The sequence below is a fragment of the Haematobia irritans genome, chromosome 4 (assembly GCF_050003625.1).
Source record: "Haematobia irritans isolate KBUSLIRL chromosome 4, ASM5000362v1, whole genome shotgun sequence".
Classification (NCBI taxonomy): domain Eukaryota; kingdom Metazoa; phylum Arthropoda; class Insecta; order Diptera; family Muscidae; genus Haematobia; species Haematobia irritans.
In genome coordinates, this window is record NC_134400.1 from 222900535 (window position 1) to 222927367 (window position 26833).

The window sequence follows — 26833 nt, forward strand, 5'->3', positions numbered from 1 at the left end:
TTCGGATCTACTCATATCTAATTTTATCAAATTAGACATCTCAATGTCTAATCCTTTTTTTAATCAAACTTAGAGCACAAAGTTAGTAAAAACAAGTAAGGAAACTCTAAAGTCGGGCGGGGCCGACAATGTTATACCCTGCACCACTTTGTAGATCTAAATTTTCGATACCATACCACATCCGTCAAATGTGTTGGGGGCTATATATAAAGGTTTGTCCCAAATACATACATTTAAATATCACTTGATTTGTGCAGAATTCGATAGACTTTTACAAAATCTATAGACTCAAAATTTAAGTTGGCTAATGCACTAGTGTGGAACAAAATTTTTGTAAAAAAAAAAATATAGGAAACATTTAAATCTGAAGCAATTTTAAGGAAACTTCGCAAAAGTTTATTTATGATTTATCGCTCGATATATATGTATTAGAAGTTTAGTAAAATTAGAGTCATTTTTACAACTTTTCGACTAAGCAGTGGCGATTTTACAAGGAAAATTTTGGTATTTTGACCATTTTTGTCGAAATCAGAAAAACATATATATGGGAGCTAAATCTAAATCTGAACCGATGCCAACCAAATTTGGCACGCATTGCTACAATACCAATTCTACTCCCTGTGCAAATTTTCAACTAAATCGGAGTTAAAAATTGGCCTCTGTGGTCATATGAGTGTAAATCGGGCGAATGCTATATATAGGAGATATATCTAAATCTAAACCGATTTCAACCAAATTTGGCACGCATAGTTAAAAATTGGACTCTGTGGTCATATGAGTGTAAATCGGGCGAAAGCTATATATACACACAAAAAAATTTTTTTTCGGATTCAATCACGAAATAAATTGATCCAATTAATTTTTAATTGAAATGTCTTCAATCACAGAAATGATAGTATCAGTTAAAAAATTAATTGAAGGTCAATTTAAAAGTTAATTGATCCAATTAAAAAATTAATTGATACTATTATTTTTGTGATTGATTTGTGTTTCAATTAAAAAATTTTTTGAATCAATTAAATTTTTAATTGAATATTTTTTAAAACTCAATTAAAATTTTAATTGGAAAAATTTTCGTAAAATTTTTTTGTGTGTAGGAGATACATCTAAATCTGAACCGATTCCAACCAAATTTGGCGCTCATAGCTACAATACTAATTCTACTCCCTGTGCAAAATTTCAACTAAATCGAAGCAAAAAATTGGCCTCTGTGGTCATATGAGTGTAAATCGGGCGAAAGCTATATATAGGAGATATATCTAAATCTGGACCGATTTCAACCAAATTTGGCACGCATAGCAATAATGTTAAGTTTACTCCCTGTGCAAAATTTAAACTAAATCGGAGCAAAAAATTGGCCTCTGTGGCCATATAAGTGTAAATCGGGCGAACGATATATATGGGAGCTATATCTAAATCTGAACCAATTTCCATAAAATTTGGCTCACTTGACTACACTACCAATTGTACTCCTAGTGCAAAATTTCAACAAAATTGGGGTAAAACTCTGGATTCTGGGACCGTATTAGTCCATATCAGGCGAATAATATATATGGGAGCTATATCTAAATCTGAACCGATTTCAATAAAATTTGACACGCTTGACTATAGTACTAATTGTTCTTCTTGTGTAAAATTTGAAGCAAATTAGGGTAAAACTCTGCGTTCTGGTGCCATAGAAGTCCACATCGGGCGAAATATATGTATGGGAGCTTTATCTAAATCTGGACCGATTTCTTCCAAAATCAATAGAGTTCTATTCTGAGTCAAAAGACATACTTGTGACAAATTTGAAGTCAATTGGACTAAAACTGCGACCTAGACTTTGGTTACAAAAATGTGTTCACGGACAGACGGGCATGGCTATATCAACTCAGGAGCCCACCCTGAGCATTTTTGCCAAAGACACCATGTGTCTATCTCGTCTCCTTCTGGGTGTTGCAAACATATGCACTAACTTATAATACCCTATTCCACAGTGTGGCGCAGGGTATAATAAAAACAAATAAATAAAGTTAATCCTTTTTTCGACGATAAAAAAAAAGTTTTTTCATAAAGATCAAAACATTTTAGGTTGTGACCATGTTCTTTTAACTAGAAGAAAAACATTTTTAATGAATACCATAACATTTTAAATCATGACCATTGTCTTTTGATTCAAACAAAATTCTTTTTATCAATATAATAACATTTTAGATAAGGACAATTATATTTTTCGTAGAACCATGTTCACTGAGCCAACATGGTTACAGGTTAAAATGTTACATGGTCGCCGCAAAAATAGCTCCTATCATATTATTTTGCTCTTCGAATATGATTGTGACAATCATAAACCGATCCCCATAAAAACCGATCCCCCGATTTGGCTTGCGGAGCCTCTAAGAAAAGCAAATTTCATCCGATCCGGCTGAAATTTGGTACATGGTGTTAGTATATGGTCTCTAACAACCCTGCAAAAATTGGTTCACATCGGTCCTTAATTATATATAGCCCCCATATAAACCGATCCCCCGATTTGGCTTTCGGAGCCTCTAAGAGAAGCAAATTTCATCCGATCCGGCTGAAATTTGGTACATGGTGTTAATATATGGTCTTTAACAACTATGCAAAAATTGATCCACATGGGTCCATAATTATATATAGCCCCCGTATAAACCGATCCCCCGATTTGGCTGGCGGAGCCTCTAAGAGAAGCAAATTTCATCCGATCCGGCTGAAATTTGGTATATGGTGTTAGTATACGGTCTCTAACAACTATGCAAAAATTGGTCCACATCGGTCCATAATTATATATAGCCCCCATATAAACCGATCACCAGATTTGACCTCCGGAGCCTCTTGGAAGACCAAAATTCATCTGATTCAGTTGAAATTTGGTGCGTGGTGTAAGTATATGGCCTCAAATACCCATGCAAAAATTAGTCGAAATCGGTCAATAATTATATATAGCCCCCATATAAACAGATCCCCAGATTTGACCTCCGGAGCCCCTTGGAAGAGCAAAATTCATCCTATTCGGTTCAAATTTGGTACGTGATGTTAGTATATGGTATCCAACAACCATGCATGAATTGGTTCATATCAGTCCATAATTATATATAGCCCCCATATAAACCGATCCCCAGATTTGACCTCCGGTGCCTTTTGGAGAAGCAAAATTCATCCGATCTGGTTGAAATTTGGTACGTGGTGGTAGTATATGATATTTAACAACCATGCCAAAAGTGGTCCATATCAGTCCATAATCATATATAGCCCCCATATAAACCGATCCCGAGATTTGGTTTTGGAACCTCTTGGATGAGCAAATTTCATCCGAGTCAGTTGAAATTTGGTACATTGTGCTAGTATATGGCCGTTAACAACCATGCCTTACTAGGTCCATATCGGTCTATAGTTATATATAGCCCTCAGATAAATCGATACCCAATCACACAAAAATTGGTCCATATCAAGTTCATAATTGTATATAGCCCCCATATAAGCGACGCCCATATTTCAATAATTATTTGTAGACTTACATACATTTTTATCTAATATTAATCTAATGATTCAATATATCGGCCAATTTAAAACGATTTCTTTAAACCAAATATGTTTTTCTTTACGTTAAAGAATATCTGTCTTAATTCAAAGTTATGAGACTTTAACGGAGGGACGTAAATTTCCAATATTATTGCCCCAAATGTAATGAAAAACTTTTTGAAGCACAGATTATAAACTTTTCTTTAATTAAAATTGCATTGTTTTAATGTGGCAATGTCCTTAATATTGCCTAAATTGCGTTTCCTAAAATTAGTCTTTGATTTAGGTCAATATTTTTTCCCCCCAAAAAGATATTTGTACTAAAGTTAGGGATTTCGCGCCTAGTGTGAACACAGTATTATAATACCATGCTCAGCAGAGTGGTATAGGGTACACAATGTTTTCTGGCCCATTGCAACTTTGACATATTTCAATTAATTTTATCACTAGGGGAAATTTCCCACAATATCTCAATGGTTGGTATATTGTTTCTACTTCATGTCATATACAGTCATATATGTCCGATATAGATACTGGTCATAGGAGAAGTGAATGTCATTTAATAAAATCAATTAAATGATTAACTTTTTCTTCAAGCTATATGAGGCACAAAAAAGAAACTCAATGAAAATACAATAAAAGAAGATTCCATTTTACCATGGACATGGCTGAGTTCATGATCTATGACCAAACCATTTTTGCGCTGTGGTCATTTTCTATGAACAAAAAAAAACTTAAGTTGGTCAAGAAATATCCCTGATGTGACAGGTTGATTTATGGAAAAATATAAAGAAAAGGCATTTTTTTCGAACTCTATTACCCAATGTTGAGATGGGATATATGGCAAAAAAGGGATCTATTATGTGGGTGACCTAGGGATATTTCCTTAATAGTTGACATCTTTTGGATCCCATTAACCTTCAGTCAACTTCATTTTCCCAGATTCATTTAAGCTTTCTTAGAAAATTGTATTCTCGTTTACTATTACAGTTGCCACTTACCTTGCCAGTTAAGGTTGCATTATGCAGTTCATCCAGAGTGGGACGGTAGGCAGCTTGTATTGACATAATATTACGATAGTTATCCAAACGTGGCAAAGCTTCACGGGTAAAATGCCTGTGACCATAAAAAGAGAAAAATGAAAATTAATTTAATTTTCTTTATAGCCTTTAAAATAGGAGGTTGTGAGGCAATCTTACCGAAAACTTTTGCCATATTTTGTGTCATACTCGTTATCCAAAAGTTCACGATCTTCATTAGAATCATCAGATTCTTCATTTTGTGGTTCCACTTGAAAGCGTGTGGTCTGTAGGTCCTTGAAACGCGATGGTTTGTCTTTGTCACGAAAACTGCTCTTAATGGATTGTCTATGGAGGAAAGAGATAAGACAAAAACAAAAGAAAATAATTTAATATAAAAATGCAAATTTCTAAAAGAGATATTAGGGAATTTCATTTAACTCAATCATAAATAACAAAAGCCAACATAAAATAGGTGGGTATCTTGTATTTTGCTCTACAAAAGAATTTCATTAAATTTTTCATTTAAAAAAGTTGTTTTTTTTTTTTTATAAAAGAAGAGGTAATAACTAGTTAGCTTTTGTACATGAATAATGTGTATGGGGAAGTAGCGATGCCCCATAATATATGGGCCAGCGTGAAAGCTGTGAAAAGGGGTCATTTGTAATAAACAGAGGAATATTTATGATTGTTGCCTACCTTATTAAGAAGAACAAAAGAACCGAAAGACTGTAGTGTTTTGTAAAATTGAATGTGGTCAAAAATTATTTTTGCGGCATGTCTTAAAATAGCTTAAATGTACCCAGCAAAAAAAAACGTTGCCAAAAAAATAGTGGAAATGTTCTTTTTGGATCCGTAAGTGGTGCAAAACTGGCACGGAAGCGATGCATTTAACATGGAACGGATGTTCACCATTTCAACAGACGTTGCACTGAATTAGCATCACTTCTTAAGGTGTGATGCGAATCCAGTGTTTTACATGTGAATTAAACATATTTTTGATATTTTGTCAAATAATTAACTTTTAAAATTTTTTATGATTCGTGATGCCTTCTAACGCTTGTCTGAAATGTTTGACATAAAATATTTTCAAAAACTCGCAATTTTTCTAGAATGGATTTAGTATTTTTTTTTTCTACAAAATTTGTATTATTGTACCATTTTATTAATTCTTACTCTGTTTCTATCCTATTTGAAATAAAATTTCCCATTAAAAATATGAAAAGAGTTATAAACAAGTAAGAAAAGTCTAAAGTCGGGCGAGACCGACTATATTATACCCTGCACTACTTTGTAGATGTAAATTTTCGATACAATATCACATCCGTCAAATGTGTTGGGGGCTATATATAAAGGTTTGTCTCAAATACATACATTTAAATATCACTCGATCTGGACAGAATTTGATAGACTTCTACTAAATCTATAGACTCAAAATTTAAGTCGGCTAATGCACTAGGGTGGAACACAATGTTAGTAAAAAAATATGGGAAACATTTAAATCTGAAGCAAATTTAAGGAAACTTTTATTATGATTTATCGCTCGATATATATGATTTATCGCTCGATATATATGTATTAGAAGTTTAGGAAAATTAGAGTCATTTTTACAACTTTTCGACTAAGCAGTGGCGATTTTAAAAGGAAAATGCTGGTATTTTGACCATTTTTGTCGAAATCAGAAAAACATATCTGAACATAGCTACAATGCTAATTCTACTCCCTGTGCAAAATTTCAACTAAATCGGAGTTAAAAATTGGCCTCTGTTGTCATATGAGTGTAAATCGGGTGAAAGCTATATATGGCAGATATATCTAAATCTGAACCGATTTCAAACAAATTTGGCACGCATAGCTACAATGCTAATTATACTCCCTGTACAAAATGTCAACTAAATCGGAGTTAAAAATGAGCCTCTGTGGTCATATGAGTGTAAATCGGGCGAAAGCTACATATGGGAGCTGTATCTAAATCTGAACCGATTTCAACCAAATTTGACACACATAGCTACAATGCTAATTCTACTCTCTGTGCAAAATTTCAATTAAATCGGAGTAAAAGATTGGCCTCTGTGGTCATATGAGTGTAAATCGGGCGAACGATATATATGGGAGCTATATCTAAATCTGTACCGATTTCAATAAAATTTGGCACAATTGACTAAACTACTAATTGTACTCCTAGTGCAAAATTTCAACTAACTTGAGGTAAAACCCTGGCTTCTGGGACCGTATTAGTCCATATCGGGCGAATGATATATATGAGAGTTATATCTGAACCGATTTCAATAAAATTTGGCACACTTGGCTATAGTACTAATTGTGCTTCTTGTGCAAAATTTGAAGCAAATTAGGGTAAAGCTCTGGCTTCTGGGGCCATATAAGTCCATATCGGGAGCTATATCCAAATCTGAACCGATTTCTTACAAAATCAATAGGGTTCTATTCTGAGTTAAAACACATACTTGTGCCAAATTTGAAGTCGACTAAAACTGCGACCTAGACTTTGATTACAAAAATGTGTTCACGGACAGACGGACATGTCTATATCGACTCAGGAGCCCACCCTGAGCATTTTTGCCAAAGACACCATGTGTCTATCTCGTCTCCTTCTGGGTGTTGCAAACATATGCACTAACTTATAATACCCTGTTCCACAGTGTGGCGCAGGGTATAAAAATGGAATTAAAAGAACTTCCTGTGTAGTTAAAACAAAACATCTTTGGGAGGACATTTTTGGAAGTGCTTTTAAATTTGTGTCTTAGAAGAACTTCTAAATTTGTTTGCTGGGTAATTTAAACACTAGAGAAGGAATACGATGCTCTGGGTATACAAAACAATTATTTAAAATCCTAAAACTACAAAAAACTACAAACTTTAGTTTTTTTTCAATGTTTTTTTTTATTATTATACTAATTTTATATTTACTAAAAATATAATTTAAAAATTATAAATAAAAAAAAACTCTAGCAAAAATCACAATACCAATTTTTGAAAAAATAGGAAAGATGTAAGACAGAAATTTGCCAACAACAAAATTGTTAATCTTTACAAGCTCATGTGACTATCATTTCTAAAACGCTCAACTGACAGCTGACAGATTCCCAGCAAAAACTAGGTAACCACATCTCATTACAATTGACATTACCAGGAGTAAAGCTATCATTACACGTTGCATTACATTGCGGCGAGTTATAATGACTAATTTGTAATGACAAAAATAAATACTTCTCGGTAATTTTCGAATTGTTATTCTCAAGTTTTTAGGCAGTTGTAGTTAACGATTTAATAAAATAGAATAAATGATGGTACCATTAGGTATAATTATTCACATAATCGAGCACTTACATAAAAAATCAAAAAGAATATGTAATGTAACGGTAATTCCGAAAATTTTTCCGTTAAGAGATTTTTATCACAAATATTTCATAATAATTATGTTTAATGACATTATCATATTATGTTTTAAATAAATGCTTTCTTATACCTCATTCACATTATACTTCCAAAATGCGCTTAAACTAAATTTCAAATGCCATTTGCCTTATAAAAAAGAGACTTAAAATCCACTTTTAGTAGATTTCGAACCTTATGTGAATTGGCTTTTGGATATATTATAACGTAATTCACGAATCCAACTCCCTTAAACAACCTACATTTATTTCTATTTTAAGTGTGAAATTAATTTGCGTGTAATCTTATTTAGATTATTTATTAGATTTTTTGTTTATTTATACAATATTCGTTTCTATTCAAGTACTTCTCCTATTACAGCATCACTCGCCATATTTTGATCCATTGTAATCGGCGATAGAAATCAATATTTTCGAGATTTGGTTGCCTGAGACAATAAGTGGCTATTTTGCAAGCTTTGATGTATCTACGAATAAGTCATTACATATTAGGTGATTATATGCTTTAAATGCACTACTTATTTTATGGCCGAAAGTATGCCTGGGGAGAAGTACTTTCCTTGTAGGACATGCATATGTAAATGTAATCCGAAGCAATTAATAAGTGGTTATTAATTTTTAAATAGGCTTACCTACAGGATTACCGGGTAATGAGAGTTTTTGCTGGGTTTATTCCACAGACACTTCATTTTATTGTTTACAAAAGCATTTTGATCTATTGCATTCAGAAATAACGTTATTTGTGATGGCTTTTTAAAGTAATACGATTGCTTTATATATATCTGGAAAACCATAAGGAGGAATATGATCACCAAAAATATGTTTCATGAAAAAAAGATAATCCACTTACTATAGTGTTAAATTATGGAGCGTTATAATTAGGAGTTCCTTAAAAGTACAATCCCAAGAGTAAAACAACTACTATTAACCTACATTTTAATTTAATTTCTTGTACAGATTTCTTATTTAATGCAAAAAATTCCTAAAAATGCCAAAAAATTCTTAATCGAACCTTTGCATACTTCCAGGCGCTCCAGAGACAAACGCATTGCTCATTGATATCTCGTCGACAGAGGCAATTTCTCGTATAACAATTATTTCGGTATTCTATAGTAAATCATAAATCATATATGTTAAGTTATTTTAGTTTCATTCTAAAACGAATAAATCGTCTTTGGTCGATTATAAGTTTCACGAACTGGTAGTGCAACTTTCTACAATATATGGCCGAAATTCTATTGAATCCTTGTATGCAAGGCGGGTATGCTAACCTTTGTACCATTGGGGTACCCTGTAGGGAGTTACACCATACATTTGCGAGGTGTCCACTTATGAGAGGTTCACTTTTAATGTGATAATATTGCCAATGTCTCAATGCAATTGTTCAAATTAAATTTCAATTAAAAACTAATTGGATCAATTAATTCCGCGATTGAAGATACCAAGATATATTTTCTGTGCGATTGGTTAATTATTTCAATAGCTTTCACTCACATCGAATTTTTTACTACCAAACATACTTGTGGTCTTCTGAGAATAAGTGTTGCAATTTTTGTCCTCAAAAGGAATTAGGACAAAAACATAATTATCGTTAATCTACAAAGCTCATTTTGCTTTTGTATCCTTTTTCCTCATAATATTTTTTTTTTTTTTACAAACCAAATTTAACCAAAATATACAGTGCTATAGACAGACATAACCTCCCATAACCTATAATTTTTCGTACCAAGCAAGTGATGGACTATGGCGAGTTCTTTTAATTAAATGTAATTAAATTTATGTGCTCGAATTCACTAAGAAACACCTTTTTTCACTATAGTTTGAGATTATAACGAAGCAAAAAATAAAAACAACTACAAAAATAATGAAACAGCGACTAGAGGCATTGTAGCACCGTCCCATCAAATTTGAATGAAAATGAAATCAGCTTGAAAAAAATGTCGTTAGTAATTAACACGGTAAGATAACGGTCAGGGTAGTAAAAAAAAAAATAAAAAAAAATAATTAAACGTTTTTTTCTCTTTGTGAATGTATCCCATTTTCCGATTAAAATGATACGGCCCCTTATTTTTTTTTTAATTTAGGTTGCGTTAAAAAGTTGTGACAACAAAGCCGGAAACGGAATTAGCAATGAGTTTTCTTTATTTTCAGCCTAAAAGTATGCTATGAAAAATTGGCGGCATATATTCAAATTTGAATGGGGCCTTTTTCTAGAGAATAGATTGAGAAGGGAAAAATATACACGCAAAAAACTTATTCTTTACTCCCAAAAGAAATTTTAGACAAACAAACATTTTTTTATATTATCGTTTTTCACAAAATGTGAAAACAATTGTTTTAAAGACTAACAAAAAAAATATAGTTTTATTTGCTGACTATGATTCTCAGCCCTTTCTCTTCTGTAATACAAGCAAATATTCGATTTTATACAAGTTTTTTGTTTGATTTTTACTTTTTTTTAAATCCAATCATTTCCCATACAAGAACTTTGCTTGGTATACACGAAGTCGGTCGTGATTGTGATTTAAAAAGAATTTTATTTACGCAAAAAAAAAAACATTTTTTATGTGAGTTTGTACTTTTCAAAGAAATTCGGAAAATAAACTAAACGAAACAGCTGTCCAACCATCCAATCCAACCATCTTGCAGTCTATAGGGCTTTGTCCAAATAAATTTGACAAGCATACTTTTCCTCTGTTGGTTAAGCTACACTTGTAGTTTAGTCAATGCATGGCTTTAAGCTGAGATAAAAAAAACAACAATAATGAAAATAAACTCTAATAAAAAGAACAACGTTTGCGATAGTAGCTTTATTTCTTTAAGTGTAGAAGAAGGCAAAGTATCTCATTAAATCAAAATGAGACACAAGTCATTGTAAGTTACAAATTTATCGCTTTTACTGTTAAGATGGCTCATTAAATACTATAATCCTAGAAAATAAAAAACAGCCGTTGTCTAGGCTACGATGACGATACATTAACCTGGTAAATTTCTGTTGTACCGATTAAATGGATTCAAAATACTTACAAAAATATCACGTTAATATAGTTTCCTTAGATATCGAATATACGAGGGTTGTTGAGGGTTATTTCTGGATTAGGCGACAAAAACAAATATCAATCATCGGCCATCAAATGTTCATGCAATATTGAATGTATGGTGTACCTAATGTTGTCTGAATTTCACAATATTAGGTCAGAGGACAATCTTGAATTATGTTATTAGTTGGTATACGGCATCAATGGTTTCCGGGACAACAATTCGTTTGGAGTGAACTCCGACCTCGGTTGAATTCATCATCTATAAACACTGGCGATTGATGGAGTTTCACCGCCAAAAATTTAATTAAGTTCACCGTCAAAAATTTAATTAAGTTAATTTAACAGGTTGGCTGGTAAGTCCCCGGTCTGACACATAGATGGCGTCGCTAGTATTAAATGTATTTTATTATACCCTTCACCACTACTGTGGTACAGGGAATAATAAGTTTGTGCATTTGTATGTAACGCCAAGAAGGAAAAGTCAGAGACCCATCGTTTAGTATACCGATCGTCTTAGAATTAAATTCTGAGTCGATTTAGCGATGTCCGTCTGTCTGTCTGTTGGTGTATTTTGTGTGCAATGTACAGCTCGCAGTTTTAGTCCGATTGTCCTAAAATTTGGTATAGGGTCCTGTTTCGGCTCAAAGACCATCCCTATTGATTTTGGTTCAGATCGAATCAGATTTAGATATAGCTGCCATATATATTTTTCACCGATCTGGTCATAATTGGCGTGTATATCAACCGATCTTCCTCAAATTCCGAACATCCCAATATTTTATGAGTCCCGAAAAACTTGCAAAATATCATCCAAATCGGTTCAGATTTAGATATAGCTCCCATATATAGCTTTCGCCCGATTTACACTCCTTTGTCCACAGAGGCCAATTTTTTGCTCCGATTTAGTTGAAATTTTGCACAGGGAGTAGAATTAGCATTGTAGCGATGTGTGCCAAATTTGGTTGAAATCGGTTCAGATTTAGATATAGCTCCCATATATATGTTTTTCTGATTTCGACAAAAATGGTCAAAATACCAATATTTTCCTTGTAAAATCGCCACTGCTTAGTCGAATAGTTGAAAAAATGACTCTAATTTTCTTAAACGTCTAATACATATATATCGAGCGATAAATCATAAATAAACTTTTGTGAAGTTTCCTTAAGATTGCTTCAGATTTAAATGTTTCCCATATTTTTTTACTAACATTGTGTTCCACCCTAGTCCATTAGCCGACTTACATTTTGAGTCTATAGATTTTGTAAAAGTCTATCAAATTCTGTCCAAACCGAGTGATATTTAAATGTATGTATTTGGGAAAAAACCTTTATATATAGCACCCAACACATTTGACAGATGTGATATGGTATCGAAAATTTAGATCTATAAAGTGGTGCAGGGTATAATATAGTCGGCCCCACCCGACTTTAGACTTTCCTTACTTGTTTTTATATAGTACCAATCTTCAAATGATTCGTTTCAAAATTTAACGTCTGTAAGTCAATTAGTTTGTGAGATAGAGCGTCTTTTGTGAAGCAACTTTTGTTATTGTGAAAAAAAGGAACTTCGTGTTTTGATAAAATACTGTTTTCTGAAGGGAAAAATACGATGGAAGCAAAAACTTGGCTTGATAATGAGTTTCCGGACACTGCCCCAGAGAAATCAACAATAATTGATTGGTATGCAAAATTCAAGCGTGGTGAAATGAGCACGGAGGACAGTGAACGCAGTGGACGCCCGAAAGAGGTGATTACCGACGAAAACATCAAAAAAATCCACAAAATGATTTTTAATGACCGTAAAATGAAGTTGATCGAGATAGCAGAGACCTTAAAGATATCAAAGGAACGTGTTGGTCATATCATTCATCAATATTTGGATATGCGGAAGCCCTGTCCAAAATTGGTGCCACGCGAGCTCACATTTGGCCAAAAACAACAACGTGTTAATGATTCTGAGCGTTTGCAGCTGTTAACTCGTAATACACCCGAGTTTTGCCGTCGATATGTGACAATGGATGAAACATGGCTCCATCATTACACTCCTGAGTCCAATCGACAGTCGGCTGAGTGGACAGCGACCGGTGAACCGTCTCCGAAGCGTGGAAAGACTCAAAAGTCCGCTCTGTTTTTTGGGATGCGCATGGAATAATTTTTATCGATTCTCTTGAGAAGGGAAAAACCATCAACAGTGACTATTATATGGCGTTATTGGAGCGTTTGAAGGTCGAAATCGCGGCAAAACGGCCCCATATGAAGAAGAAAAAAAGTGTTGTTCCACCAAGACAAAGCAACGTGCCCCAAGTCATTGAGAACGATGGCAAAAATTCATGAATTGGGCTTCGAATTGCTTCCCCACCCACCGTATTCTCCAGATCTGGCCCCTAGCGACTTTTTCTTGTTCTCAGATCTCAAAAGGATGCTCGCAGGGAAAAAATTAGGCTGCAATAAAGAGGTGATCGCCGAAACTGAGGCCTATTTTGAGGCAAAACCGAAGGAGTACTACCAACATGGTATCAAAAAATTGGAAGGTCGTTATAATCGTTATATCGCTCTTGAAGGGAACTATGTTGAATAATAAAAACGAATTTTGACAAAAAAATATCAGCCATTAGTTATAATGGAACAAACTTCCTGCGGGTTCATATAATATTTTTCGGTATGTTTCGTTAGACTTTCAGGAGAGAGAAATTGATGGAAAATTCAAGGTTGATATTTTCTTATCTTTAATGCAACTTCCGATAACGAGTACAACGTTGAGTAATTTGCATAGAGGAAGTAAGTTCATCGATGCACTATTGTAGAATTCATCCCCGGCGAAAATGGTAAAAAAAAAATAATCGCATGAAAATGTTACATTTTTTGGGCGAGATGAATCTCTTAAGTATAAATAAGGCCCGCACCATCAAAAAAATTTGTAGCAAGCCTATACATATATTTTCAGAATTTGTTTAAAGAAAAGTTTGTTTGTACTGTACAAATATATTATGTTTCACTCCGAGCCTATGTTTTTTGAACCGCCAAATAGTTAATTCCTTTCTTTATTTTTTATATAAACATGTTAATAACTTTTTTATGCTTTTTGTTTGGTCGGAAAATGTCGGCTTATTCATAGCCACCACAAGAACCACAAGAAGAATCAGCAATAATAAATAATCTCTGGAAAATGCACAAACATCCTGGATTGCACGCTCTTGGCTTCCCTCGACATTACCTCTTTCTCACCTGTCTTACAATTTCAAATCCCAAATGCTGTACACTTGTTAGCGCTTACTATTAACAGTGCCTTGTTTCCCGATATGCACAATTTTCTTTTTAAAATTTATGTTTCGAAAAATTGTACAAAACAGATATAAATCAAAAACTTTGCTTAAGCAGCTATGCAAATATTCTGCTCTCTAACTACCCTAAAATATTGCCATTATTATCATCCGCCAAGAAAAGTTGTTAACCCCTCTATTCAATTGAAATTCAGTTGGTTGAACCCGAAAGGATACTGAAACTCAACAATTTAAGTACTTTTCCCCACAGTTGAACCTAAACAAAAGTAACTTTTCTTATTTATGTTGAAAGGCAAAAATTCTATTAGCATTAATCAAGAAAACACAGGCAACTTGGCATATTACAAAATTCTAAATTGTCAGGATCATCAACAGCAACAGGAGAAGGTGTGAATAACCCAAAAAGTTTCTTTCGTTTTGTAGACAATAAAATGACAAGTTACCTTCATTTCTAGTGAAGAAAATAAAATGGGATGTCAACAAATGAAAAAGTTTTCACTGTAATTTAGTTATAATGGAACCAACTTCCTGCGGGTTCATATAATCTTTTTCGGTATGATGGAAAATTCAAGGTTGATATTTTCTTATCTGTAATGCAAGTTCCGATAACGAGTACAACGTTGAGTAATTTGCAAAGAGGAAGTAAAACAATTCCAATTTGTATACCTTTGACTATCTCAACTTGGCCAAGTTACAATGCCAAGCTAAAGGATTTTGTATTTTGACAATAATAGATTTTCAAACAAAGTATTCTCAAGTAAGTTCAAGTAAGCAAAAAGATGTATAACAAGAGACGAAGAGAGAGTCGACCACAACACGACAACAAATAACATTCTCACTCACACTAAATATACATCTACAAATTCCCTTCAGTTTTTTTGGTGCCATTTGACCCCTTTTTCCAAGCAATTGGAATTTTATACCGGTCATGGGACTGGTTGTATTTAGCCAATTGGTAGCCATTTCATGCATTTGTCTCTAGACCACAATTAACCCATCCCCTAACCGGTTCAAATGTCTCTATCACAGGGTTAATTAACACATTTCTGGCCCTTTTGCATCTATAACAGGGGCAGTTCTATTTTTAGATTTTTTTCAGTTATATTTTCCCTACATTTGTTCATGTTCTACCAATATCACAAACATTTAAATTGACGTTTCAACGCTGTGTTCAATGGCGTTTGTGGCTGAATGCGTTAAGGCGTTCTGTTATGCTGCCAGTAAACCCAGGTTCAGCGAAAAAGGTCGGAGCGAAAAAGTTTTTCAAATTGTAAAAATTAGATAATATGTTAAGACAAATAAAAGTTAAAAATAACATTGATAGAAATAAGAAGTAAAATTGGTGGAAAATTTTGTTTTTTCAGAACTGTCTCTTTAACATGTCTATTTGAACTGGTTAATTGATGGGTTGAAAACAACCGGTTAAAGGATTGGTAGGTATTAGAGCATTGCATCGGTCATATATTTTTGTGTTCGAGAACATCTCGAAGCCCAACAAGTAAGGTAGAGATTTGTAGTCGTTCCCGTTTGGACCGATGTTTGTAAGTTCGAATACAACCATAACTCGTTCTCGTTTGTGTTGTATGGAACGGTCAATCAAACAACTTCAGTCTTCGGGATCAAACACAACGAGTCAAATTGTTTTCGAAAACAAAGTGAAGGAATCGAGGATTTCGAATCTTTTTTTGCCCTTACGTAGTAACAATAACAACAACTTTTATATGTATTGTACGTTTGTTTAGTTGTAAGTTGACGGAAAGGCGCTTGTGTATGAAGTAAAAAAAAATAACATAAAGTGGACAAAACCTTCTGCATTTCTATGTAAAAAGGTATTAACAGCAAAACAAAATATTGCTCTAGTTTTTAGGAGAAACATTTGGGATGATATTTTTGGGCATTATAGTAAGTAATCGTTAAAAATGCAATTCACTTTTTCGTATAAAAAATAAGGGGCATTCGTATTTAAAGGAAATAAAACATTTTTCCTTTTTCTGTAGAAATAAAATTTTGACAAAATTTTCCATAGAAATAAAATGTCGACAAAATTTTCTATTGAAATAAAATTTTCACAAAACTTTTTTATAGAAATAAAATGTTGATAAAATTTTCTAGAGAAATAAAATGTTGACCAAATTTTCTATAGAAATAAAATTTTTGATAAAATTTTCTATAGAAATACAATTTTGATTAAATTTTTTATAGAAATACAATGTTGACAAAATTTTCTATAGGAATACAATTTTGAGAAAATTTTCTATAGAAATAAAATGTTAATAATTTTCTATAGAAATAAAATTTATTTATAGATTTACTCGTTTGCGAATAAGTTCATTGTTCTTTACTTCTAAAAAAATTTCCCTGAAGACGGACATCGGAGATGTTTCGAAATATTGGATAATATTAAATAAAAATGCAACTCAAAAAAACAACAACATCTGTTTTTATTCATATGACCTCAAGCCGAACTATACAAATATAATGTTGATAAAATTTTCTATAAAAATAAAATTTTGACAAAATTTTCTATAGAAATAAAATTTTGACAAAATTTTCTATAGAAATACAATTTTGATAAATTTTTTTATAGATGTTAACAACATTTTCTATAGAAATAAAATTTTGACAAAATTTTCTATAGAAATAAAATTATGACAACATTTTTTATAGAAATAGAATTTTGATAAAATTTTCTATAGAAATACAATTTTGATAAACATTTTTATAGAAATAAAATTTTCACAAAGTTTTCTATAGAAATAAAATTTTGATAAAATTTTCTATAGAAATACAATGTTGATAAGATTTTCTACACAAATAAAATTTTGATAAAATATGGCCCGTTTGCATTACCATCCGACCTACATCAATGACAACTACTTATGCCAAGTTTCAAGTCGATAGCTTGTTTCGTTGGGAAGTTAGCGTGATTTCAACAGACGGTCGGACGGACATGCGTAGATCGACTCAGAATTTCACCTCGACCCAGAATATATATACTTTATGGGGTCTTAGAGCAATATTTCGATGTATTACAAACGGAATGACAAACTTAATATACCCCCTTCCTATGGTGGATGGTATAAAAAACAGACAAAAAATACAAAAATAAATTTACTTTTGCTAGTTACATATAAAAACATAACAAATTTAAACATTTGCCATGTTAGAATTACTCATTTTATCGTCAATAAGCTTAACTATTAATTACACACTTATATCTAAAGAAACACAAACTGTATGACTTCTTTTATCATTAAGCATGATTCCATTTTTTGTCATAACATACTCGAGAACTTTGCAAATTCCCGAAACTCCCGCTAAATGTTCGAGTATTCTCGATTATCCCGTTTCACCAAATGCAATCGAATGTTTGCTTGCGACCGAGAATGGAAACAAATGCACAACTTCAATGATGTGACGTCACAACAACATTCACTCGATACTGAATTATTGGGCGTGATTCAAACCATGTCTCATTCATACATTTACATTCATTCGAAGCGATTCGATCAAGCCAGTGTTCTCATTCTATTCATTCGATCAACGAAGATTATTCAGTCTTCTCGAACCGTTTCATGAGTTCAGTTGTGTGCGCTATGAATGAATGTTCTCATGCAATGCTCTAGTAGGTATCTATGTGGCGGTCAATTGACCCTTCCTATGACAACCCCATGTTAAAGGGTGAAACGGTCAAAATTTGGTCAAGGGAAAACGCGTGTAAATCGTTTATTTAAAAAATCAAATTAAATTTCTTTTTCAAGTTCAATTAGTATAAAATTCAGGAAAAATATTCAGTTAGGCTTTCGCTTTTCCAAATCCGAATTGCTGGGCCTCACGCTTGACACCTGCCATCAGATTTTGTACAGGCACCTTGTCCACCTTCTTCGCCGCAGAAAGCCAGTTTGCCTTGAACTGCTGCTCGTCCTTAGCAGTTTTTTGGTCTTCTTTAGGTTCCGATTGACAATAGCCCAGTATTTCTCAATTGGGCGGAGCTCTGGCGTGTTGGCAGGGTTCTTGTCCTTGGGAACCACCTGCACGTTGTTGGCGGCGTACCACTCCATGGCCTTTTTACCGTAATGGCAAGATGCCAAATCCGGCCAAAACAGTACGGAATAACCGTGTTTCTTCAGGAAAGGCAGCAGACGTTTATTCAAACAATCGTTCACGTAAATTTCTTGGTTGACAGTCCCGGAAGCTATGAAAATGCCACAGGTACCGATGGCTTGCCAAACCAGATATTTCTTTGCGAACTTTGACAGTTTTATGTGCTTGAAAATATCTGCTACCTTTCCCCTTCCTTTTACCGTATAAAACTCCTGTCCCGGAAGCTGCTTGTAGTCGGCTTTGACGTAGGTTTCGTCGTCCATTACCACGCAGTCAAACTTCGTCAGCATCGTCATGTACAGCCTCCTGGATCGCGCTTTGGCCGTCGTATTTTGTTTATCATCGCAATTTGGAGTCACTACCTTCATGTAAGTCGATAGTCCGGCTCGTTTTTTGGCTCGATGCACGATTGTAGACGATACACCCCGCTTATTTGCGGCATCTCGGAGAGAGAGGTTAGGGTTTCGCTTGAAACTACCAGCAACTCTCTTTGTCGTCTCAGCGGCTTCCGGTTTTCGATTTCCCCCCGATCCAGACTTCCTGGCTGTCGACAAACGTTCTCCAAACACTTTAATTACATTTGTAATGGTTGATTTGGCAACTTTTAGCGATTTTGCCAGCTTTGCGTGCGAGTAGCTCGGATTTTCGCGATGCGCGAGCAAAATTTTGATACGCTGCTCTTCTTGCTTGGACGGCATTTTGACAACTGAAGAGTGAATTCCAAAATCAAAATAGGAGCAACATTCTACACACACACACCTTCAACATGAGGGGGGTTCAGGTTTTTTAAATGCATTGAAAGAAATACGTCAAGTTTATATTGACCAAATTTTAATACATTTATTAATAAGCAACATCCCTTGAAATACTTATAATGTTAAATCTTGGAATCATTTAACGATCATATAACAAACATTGGAATTGGCGTTTCTATTCATCGCTTTCAATAGCGTTTGTGGCTGAGTGTGCTAAGGAGATCTGTTGTGGTGACAACATACGCGTTCAACCAGCAGCCGGAGCGTAAAAGTTTTTCAAAAATTAAAAATTTGTTTGTTATTGTTATTGAAAAATTAAAAATTTATGAAAATTTTGTTTTCTAAATTTCATCATTCGAATGACCTTCCAAGACATATCGTCTAAAGTAATACAAGGGTCCACAAACGGAGCACTTCTCTCATAGGCTCGTATAAAATTCATTGGATTGTTTTACTTCCGGATCAAAAGTTGGTGATCAAAACTACTATTTTGAAGATGTTTTTTATTAGGATGCCATACAGATCTCGATGCAATAGTGAATACAGCCCAGCATTTCTGGTTGACACCTCTAAATCACAATATGATGACAGAAAATCATAGCACCTTCACAGTTCATAAATTTACGGCTAAAAGTGGTCGCAAGTAGCAGTTGCCAATTATCCTTTGGTATCTAACTCCGAAGTGGCCAAAAACCATACATTTTTATTGGGCTACAGTTGGGGAAAAATATTGAAAATATTGAAATAAAATCAAACTTTTGTCATAAATGCAGTCTAGCATGATGCCAGTGATATGTGGTGAAGTTTAGTTCAATACAAACACTTGCAACATGTGTTCCCCCAAAATTTCTCTGGAAGAAATTCAATCGCTGTAAAAGAATACTCAGATTTATTGTTCTTTTACTCTCTTTTATTTATGTTTGTACTTCAAAGGCTATAGAAAATGGCCATTAACCCTCACATTGGAAACCCTCTACAATATAAAGTTTATTGAATTCCAATTTTACAACCTCAACAGAAGTTCCACAACCAAAACAAAAAAAACTCACAGATTTATGAAATTTCTTATTTATTTTGTGATTTTCTGTAGAAGACCAACCCAATATTCAATATTTACTGAGTGCACTTTCAGACTTGTTTCACTCGTAATTTTCCATACTGCACATAGATACAGAAAGATTTTGACTTTGGATTGGTTTTGTGTTGTTCTTAATGGTCTTTTGAACGATATAAAGTCAACTCCACTTTGATGCTGGCAAGAGAGCCCAAATATACGAAATAATCATTTCAGTCAAAGGAAAGGGATTTTTTTTATGAATTGGGCTTCCAAGAACAAAGTGAAAAGTATCATAAAAAATATACTTTACAATTTTTGTTTAATATAAGGACCAAAAGTGTCAATTTAAAAAGTCATTTACGAAAGTGTAAATGTCATTCAGCATGAGACCTCATTAACTTACCAAAGATATTTAGTAGACATGATAATGGAAGTTAATTAGATTTTATGATGTCTATTAGCATGCCCTGAAATATCCTTCATACAATAGCACATGGTGGGTGGCAGACATGTCTTTTAGAAGAATGTCATATGCACTACGAAAGGATTTGGATTATCTTTTAGTTGAGAGATCTCAATTAAGAATGCCAGCAATTTACATAGGGGAATTGTGTTTGCATGTAATCGTTTGCTGATTACAGTTCATTCAATTTTCCACTTACTGTAATTGCCTGTAATTGAAGTTGACTGGAAATGAGATCACACGCACGGGATTGAAATTCTCGGTAAATTCATGGTAGATTCATGGATGAAATGTGACAGACCACACTGAAAAAACAGTGAACCCTTTTCCATTGCAAAATGAACTAAACTGTAGTAATATTGACCATGATTTAGCCCTTAAGATTTTTTTCAACTTGTCTAGTTTATAATTTTCTTAAATTTTAGTTCATCTATAACATTGTAGTTTAGTTCATTTTTACAACACCATAAGATTTATATACACCTACCAAGTTAAAAAGTCAGTATTATTTTGGTTTACTTGCTTATTTTGTGGGAAACCCGATAATAAAAATAGGTTAACAGTCTCTTTAAAATGTCGACGACTAGACTATTTTTAAATCAATCATTCCACAGTATAGAGAAATTAAATAATTAAAGGAACAATAAACCGTTTTACTATTATGAGAATTTTCATACATTAAAATTAAACTATCTTTAAGCAAAAGTACTTTATTATAAAAACTTATGATGAAAGTTCTTAATACAATGTTTTTTGTGAATAAAAATTATGACCACATGGAAAAGAGAGTAGTTCATTTGAACCCGCTGTTTGGACATTTTGACTTATCCTTTTTTTATTCATCGTAGGTAATTTTTTCACATATCTTGCTGGAAGAAATGGAAACAATAATGAAAATTGTTAAAAATTAATACCATGTAATGAAATATTATTTTTAATTCTTCATTTTAGCTTGTAACTTACCATATTTGGGGCATTTTATCAAATGGTGTAAGGAATTCAAATTTTCTTTGGAAAACGTATCTCATAAAATTTGTACCTGAAACAATAGAGAAATAATGAAGTATTCTAAATAAACTCATAAAACTGTGTTGTTATCTATGTGAAAGATATAATAAAATAAATATTCTAGTTGAAAGAAAGCCAAAGTTTTAATATAAAACTTACCAATTCTCTATTAAATTGTACGCTGAGGGGAAATATAAAAAGTTGTCCAAATTTATTTGGGTTACTCTGAAATTAAATATTAAATAAAATTATTAAATAACTTTTCAAAAAATCTAATGAAAAAAATAATAATATGCATAAAAAACCAAATATTCTTGATATTCCTAGTCAGTCATCAAAATGACGACACGTAATTTCATTTTCGATTTAAAATGCATTTTAGTCTATTGGGAAATGGTAAATTTAAGTTATACTAATTCGACCGTTTTATGAATTTTTGTTTTATACTACTTAAAACCAAATTGAATAAGAAAATAAATGCAAGTTTGGTTCACTTTTTCGCTCACGATGAAAATTATATCGTCTTGAAATCAGCCGTAGTCAAAATGACGAAAGATGACGTTAATGTACAAAAAATAAGGATGGCTGTCCAGGGTTAAAAGAAAGTTAAAGAAAACTTACCAATTCACTATTAAATTACAGGCAAATGAGTACTAAAAATTTGTCCAAATTTTTAAGGGGTTATTCTGAAATTAAATATTTGTTTTTACATTAAAAATATTACATTGGTTTCCAAAAAACTTTATTAAAGAAATACTAAAATAAGGTATTAAAAACCTGTAATTTTGATGATAAAAAGGTCATAAAAACGTAAATATTCTAGTTGAAAGCCAATTTTTAAAAGAAAACTTACCAATTCTCTACCTTTTTAAATTTGTTTGAATCCGTCTGGAGTTGCTCTGAAATTAAATATCGCTTTTACAACAAAGAAAAGCATTAAACTGGTTTCCAAAAAAAAAAAAATAATTAACAAATAATAATATACATAAAAAATATTCTTTTCAAAAGAAAGCCATATTAAAAAAATACTTACCAATTTATGAATAAACTATACGCCGAGATATTACAAAAATTTTCCAAATTCATCTGGAATTGAATATTAATTTTTTACATTGAATAATGAAAATTTCAATACACTTTCAATTTCAACATATTTTACTAAATATTCTTAATAACTTTTTTCGAAACTACCGATAAAATATTAATAACTTTCATTTAAAAGGTTTAATAAACAAACACCAATATATGACTCAAAAATCCAAAATATTCCATGCCTTTATATTCCCTTGTTGCATACCTACTTAAAAGATGCAACAGCCCACGCCAACGCCAACTATACAACTGAAGCATGCCAAACAAAACCAAGCAAAGCCAAAACATTCCTACAACAACAAAAACACATGTGCCTTTATTGAAAACAACACCTCATCCGGCCAAAAACCATCAACGAATAACAAACACACACACACACAAGCCACTAAATGAACAAAAATAAAAACAACCCCACGCTCATGTATACACAACAAAACTCAAGTAACATCATCTTTACATTAATCACATTCCACTATGCCGATAAAGATCTCTGTACTAGGCATTAGTTCATAGCATCTGCTGAAAATTTACTCTAAGAATAATATTCGTAAAGGCACACCAGTTTATGAACGATGAAACGTTTAACTTAAAATTTGCAAAATTTTCATGAAATGTTATCTACCATTTTTGACGAAAATGTCTATAAATTTAATTACATGTGAACTAAAAATATTTCATTGGGTAATTTTTTACCAACAATTATTAACTATAGGAATTGTCAGTAAGAAATTCCTATCCACTTTCAAGTTCATTTTTCGTAAAAAAATATTTTCTCATACCAAAAAATCTTATAGTAAATTGCACTTATTATTTAGAAAATACTTTACATTTCACAAGTAGTTTTATAGCATGACAAACGAATTTTTAACTACCAGTTAAGAAATTTTTTAAGGAAATTTCCATCGTATTTTGTAGGCCATGAACTAAACGATTGCTACTTAGAATTTGTATAATTTCCTTTCGAGTAGTTAATTTTCGTTCAAGATACGAAAAATGAACTAAAATTCTGGAAAATTCTTGTAATAAATTATTGTAAAAATCTTCTTAATTTTACGAGACACTTTTTTTTCTGTGCAGTATGAGTAATTAGGGGTGTTTTCTTTTAGTACTGGACACCCCAACCGTGGTGGACAACAAGAAAACAGGCAACTCGTTTATCCAGGACATGTCCACAAATGTGTAACAGCTGTTTAAAAACAATCACAGAAATCAAGCGAAATCTTACATTTTTAATATATGAAGTACTCAAATAATAATAAATATTATTTTGATATTTTACCACTTTTATTATCATGTTATTCAACCAATTTGTCACAATAAATTTCCATTGCGAATCGAGGAAACGTTACTTTATCAAAATACACTTTGGCAACAACGACATAATTTGCAGTGATGAGTTGTTCTGGATACAAGACCAGTGCAACGATGTTCTGGATAGTTCATACAAATGTTCCATCGAATACTAAAAGAAAACAGGCCTATTGTTGCAAATGTAAGGTGAGATGAGACAGGATTTTATCGAAGCCATTCAAATTACCACGGTGGAATATAAGAAGCTTTTCACCAGATACTACAAAAGGTAGTAGTATGACTTCATTTCCACTGGAAACTAAGTGTTCAGTGTACAAAGATATTCACTATTTCTGGGAAATGTTTTATGCTAAAGCAACCCGCATACTGAAGTAGAGGGTAACGTTTCAGACCGGGAATCTAGAGCACGGTTGCCACTCGAATAAAATATAATCGACCAATATTTTATGAAAATAAAAATCTCATTTAGAGTTTTTGATTAAATTTTTGTAGTCGGTATGAAAAACAAGTATTTATTTACATATAACATTAAAACATTTTAGAGTTTTGTGTCTTTAACTCCAGATGGAATGGACTTAGATAGTCTGTGTGTATAAAAAGTCTGTAAAAATAACCTAAAATATTCGGAAATAAAAGCATCAAAAATCCCCTTTTAAATGCCCTTGTAAATGCTGCTTAAATTGCAGTATAACCCCCATTTTCAGGAAGCTCTGTTAGTGCTACGTTAGCTTACGAACAATAGTCTGTACCATCTGGATTCCCCTGTTCGGGAATTCGTCAAAAGTGAAAGGTACACTGAAAAAACAGTGAACCCACCAGGAAGAAAACTTTCGGTTAATTTTAGAAAATTTTGAATATTTGTAGAAAATTTTAACTAAACAGTATTACAAACGTTGGCATCACGCCGATGTCATAAAAATAAGTAAATATTTTTCGACAAATACAAGAAAATTTATTAGACATAACTAAGTTTTTTCACTTGTTAAAGAAAATTTTGTAGTTTGAAGAAAAAACTTGGAGTTCAAAATTGCAAGAATGTCCTTAGTGACATACGAAGCTAGCGATGGACGCATTTTTGGTAAAATTTAGAAATTTAAAGAAATTCTGTACTATTTTGTGGAAGACACAAATTTAGTTAATATTTATGGTTCATTTGAGTATATTTTTTTCCTCGGGTTTAGTTAATTTAACTAACGTACACAAAAAAGTATTAGAGTAAAGAAAACTTTCTCCAAACATGATATTTCTATGAACTAAAATAAAGTTAAATTGGCTTTAGTGAAATAGAGAGTTCACTTTTTTTTGAGTGTAATTGAAAGGTAAGAAACATATGAAATACGGTATTTTTCGTCCTTGCAGTTTGGTGTACGGACAATTGTGGAAAAACGTGTTTGTATGAGTGCATTCTTTTGGGGTACCGGTTAAAAATTTATAAATTTTTAAAATAAATTGTGCATTCGGAGAAAAGAAAAATGAACGACGAAGAGCAAAAACATTTGCATGAAAATGGAAAATGTTTTCTGTGTTGAGTGTCGCATTTGGAAATTCGATAATGAATATAAAATATACCAAATCCGGTAGAGTGTATTGTAGAGTGTGCAACTATATTAATATTTTTATACCCTGAGCTACACTGTGGAACAGGGTATTATAAGTTTGTGCATATGTTTGCAACACCCAGATGGTGACGAGATAGCCACATGGTGTCTGTGGCAAAAATGCTCAGGGTGGGCTCCTGAGTCAATATAATAGCCATGTCCGTCTGTCTGTGAACACATTTTTGTGATCAAAGTCCAGGTCGCAATTTTAGTCCAATCGACTTCAAATTAGGTACAAGTATGTGTTTTGGCTCAGAATAGAAACCTATTATATTTTGGAAGAAATCGGTTCAGATTTAGATATAGCTCCCATATGTATCTTTCGCCCCATATGGACTTATATGGCCCCAGAAGCCAGAGTTTTACCGGTTTTTGGTTAAAATTTTGCACTAGGAGTAAAATTAGTAGTGCAGTCAAGTGTGCCAAATTTTATTAAAATCGTTTCAGATTTAGATATAGCTCCCATATATATTGTTCGCCCGATTTACACTCACATGACCACAGTGGCCAATCTTTTACTCCGATTTACTTGAAATTTTGCACATGGAGAAGAGTGGAATTAGCATTGTAGCTATGCGTGCCAAATTTGGTTGAAATCGGTTCAGATTTAGATATAGCTCCTATATATATGTTTTTCTGATTTCGACAAAAATGGTCAAAATCCCAACATTTTCCTTGTAAAATCGCCACTGCTTAGTCGAAAAGTTGTAAAAATGACTCTAATTTTCCTAAACTTCTAATACATATATATCGAGCAATAAATCATAAATAAACTTTTGCAAAGTTTCCTTAAAATTGCTTCAGATTTAAATGTTTCCCATATTTTGATACCCACCACCTCAGAATGGTGACGGAGGTATAATAAGTTTGTCATTCCGTTTGTAACACATCGAAACATCGATTTCCGACTATATAAGTATATATATATATATTCTTGATCAGGGAGAAATTCTACGACGATATAGCCATGTCCGTCTGTCTGTCTGGCTGTCTGTCTCTTGTAATCACGCTACAGTCTTCAATAATAAATCAAGCGTGCTGAAATTTCGCACAAACTCGTCGTTTGTCTGCAGGCAGGTCAAGTTCGAAGATGGGCTATATCGGTCCAAGGTTTGATATAGTCCCCATACAAACCGACCTCCCGATTTGGGGTCTTGGGCATATAAA

At 32.9% G+C, this 26833-nt stretch overlaps 1 protein-coding gene and 1 long non-coding RNA gene across 6 annotated transcripts in view; both read right to left on the reverse strand.

Annotated features, from left to right (window-relative positions):
* The window catches only part of Ncc69 (sodium chloride cotransporter 69), a 309232-nt gene that overhangs the window by 108829 nt on the left and 173570 nt on the right, over nucleotides 1–26833 (reverse strand). For all 4 annotated transcript variants that reach the window (XM_075308676.1, XM_075308675.1, XM_075308673.1 and 1 more), the window contains exons 3-4: nucleotides 4725–4892; nucleotides 4527–4641 (exon numbers count right to left, since the gene is read on the reverse strand). In XM_075308676.1, the coding sequence (XP_075164791.1) occupies nucleotides 4527–4641; nucleotides 4725–4892 (283 nt within the window). The remainder of the gene's footprint in view (nucleotides 1–4526; nucleotides 4642–4724; nucleotides 4893–26833) is intronic.
* On the reverse strand, nucleotides 21342–23397 carry LOC142237264 (uncharacterized). Of its 2 annotated transcripts, none has more exons than XR_012722415.1 (6): nucleotides 22699–23397; nucleotides 22519–22580; nucleotides 22287–22351; nucleotides 21825–21890; nucleotides 21621–21696; nucleotides 21342–21526 (listed from the first exon to the last, which is right to left on the reverse strand). It is a non-coding gene; the product is annotated as an uncharacterized LOC142237264 (long non-coding RNA). The 2 variants fall into 2 exon arrangements; XR_012722414.1 differs by having other exon boundaries at nucleotides 22519–22606; nucleotides 22699–23395.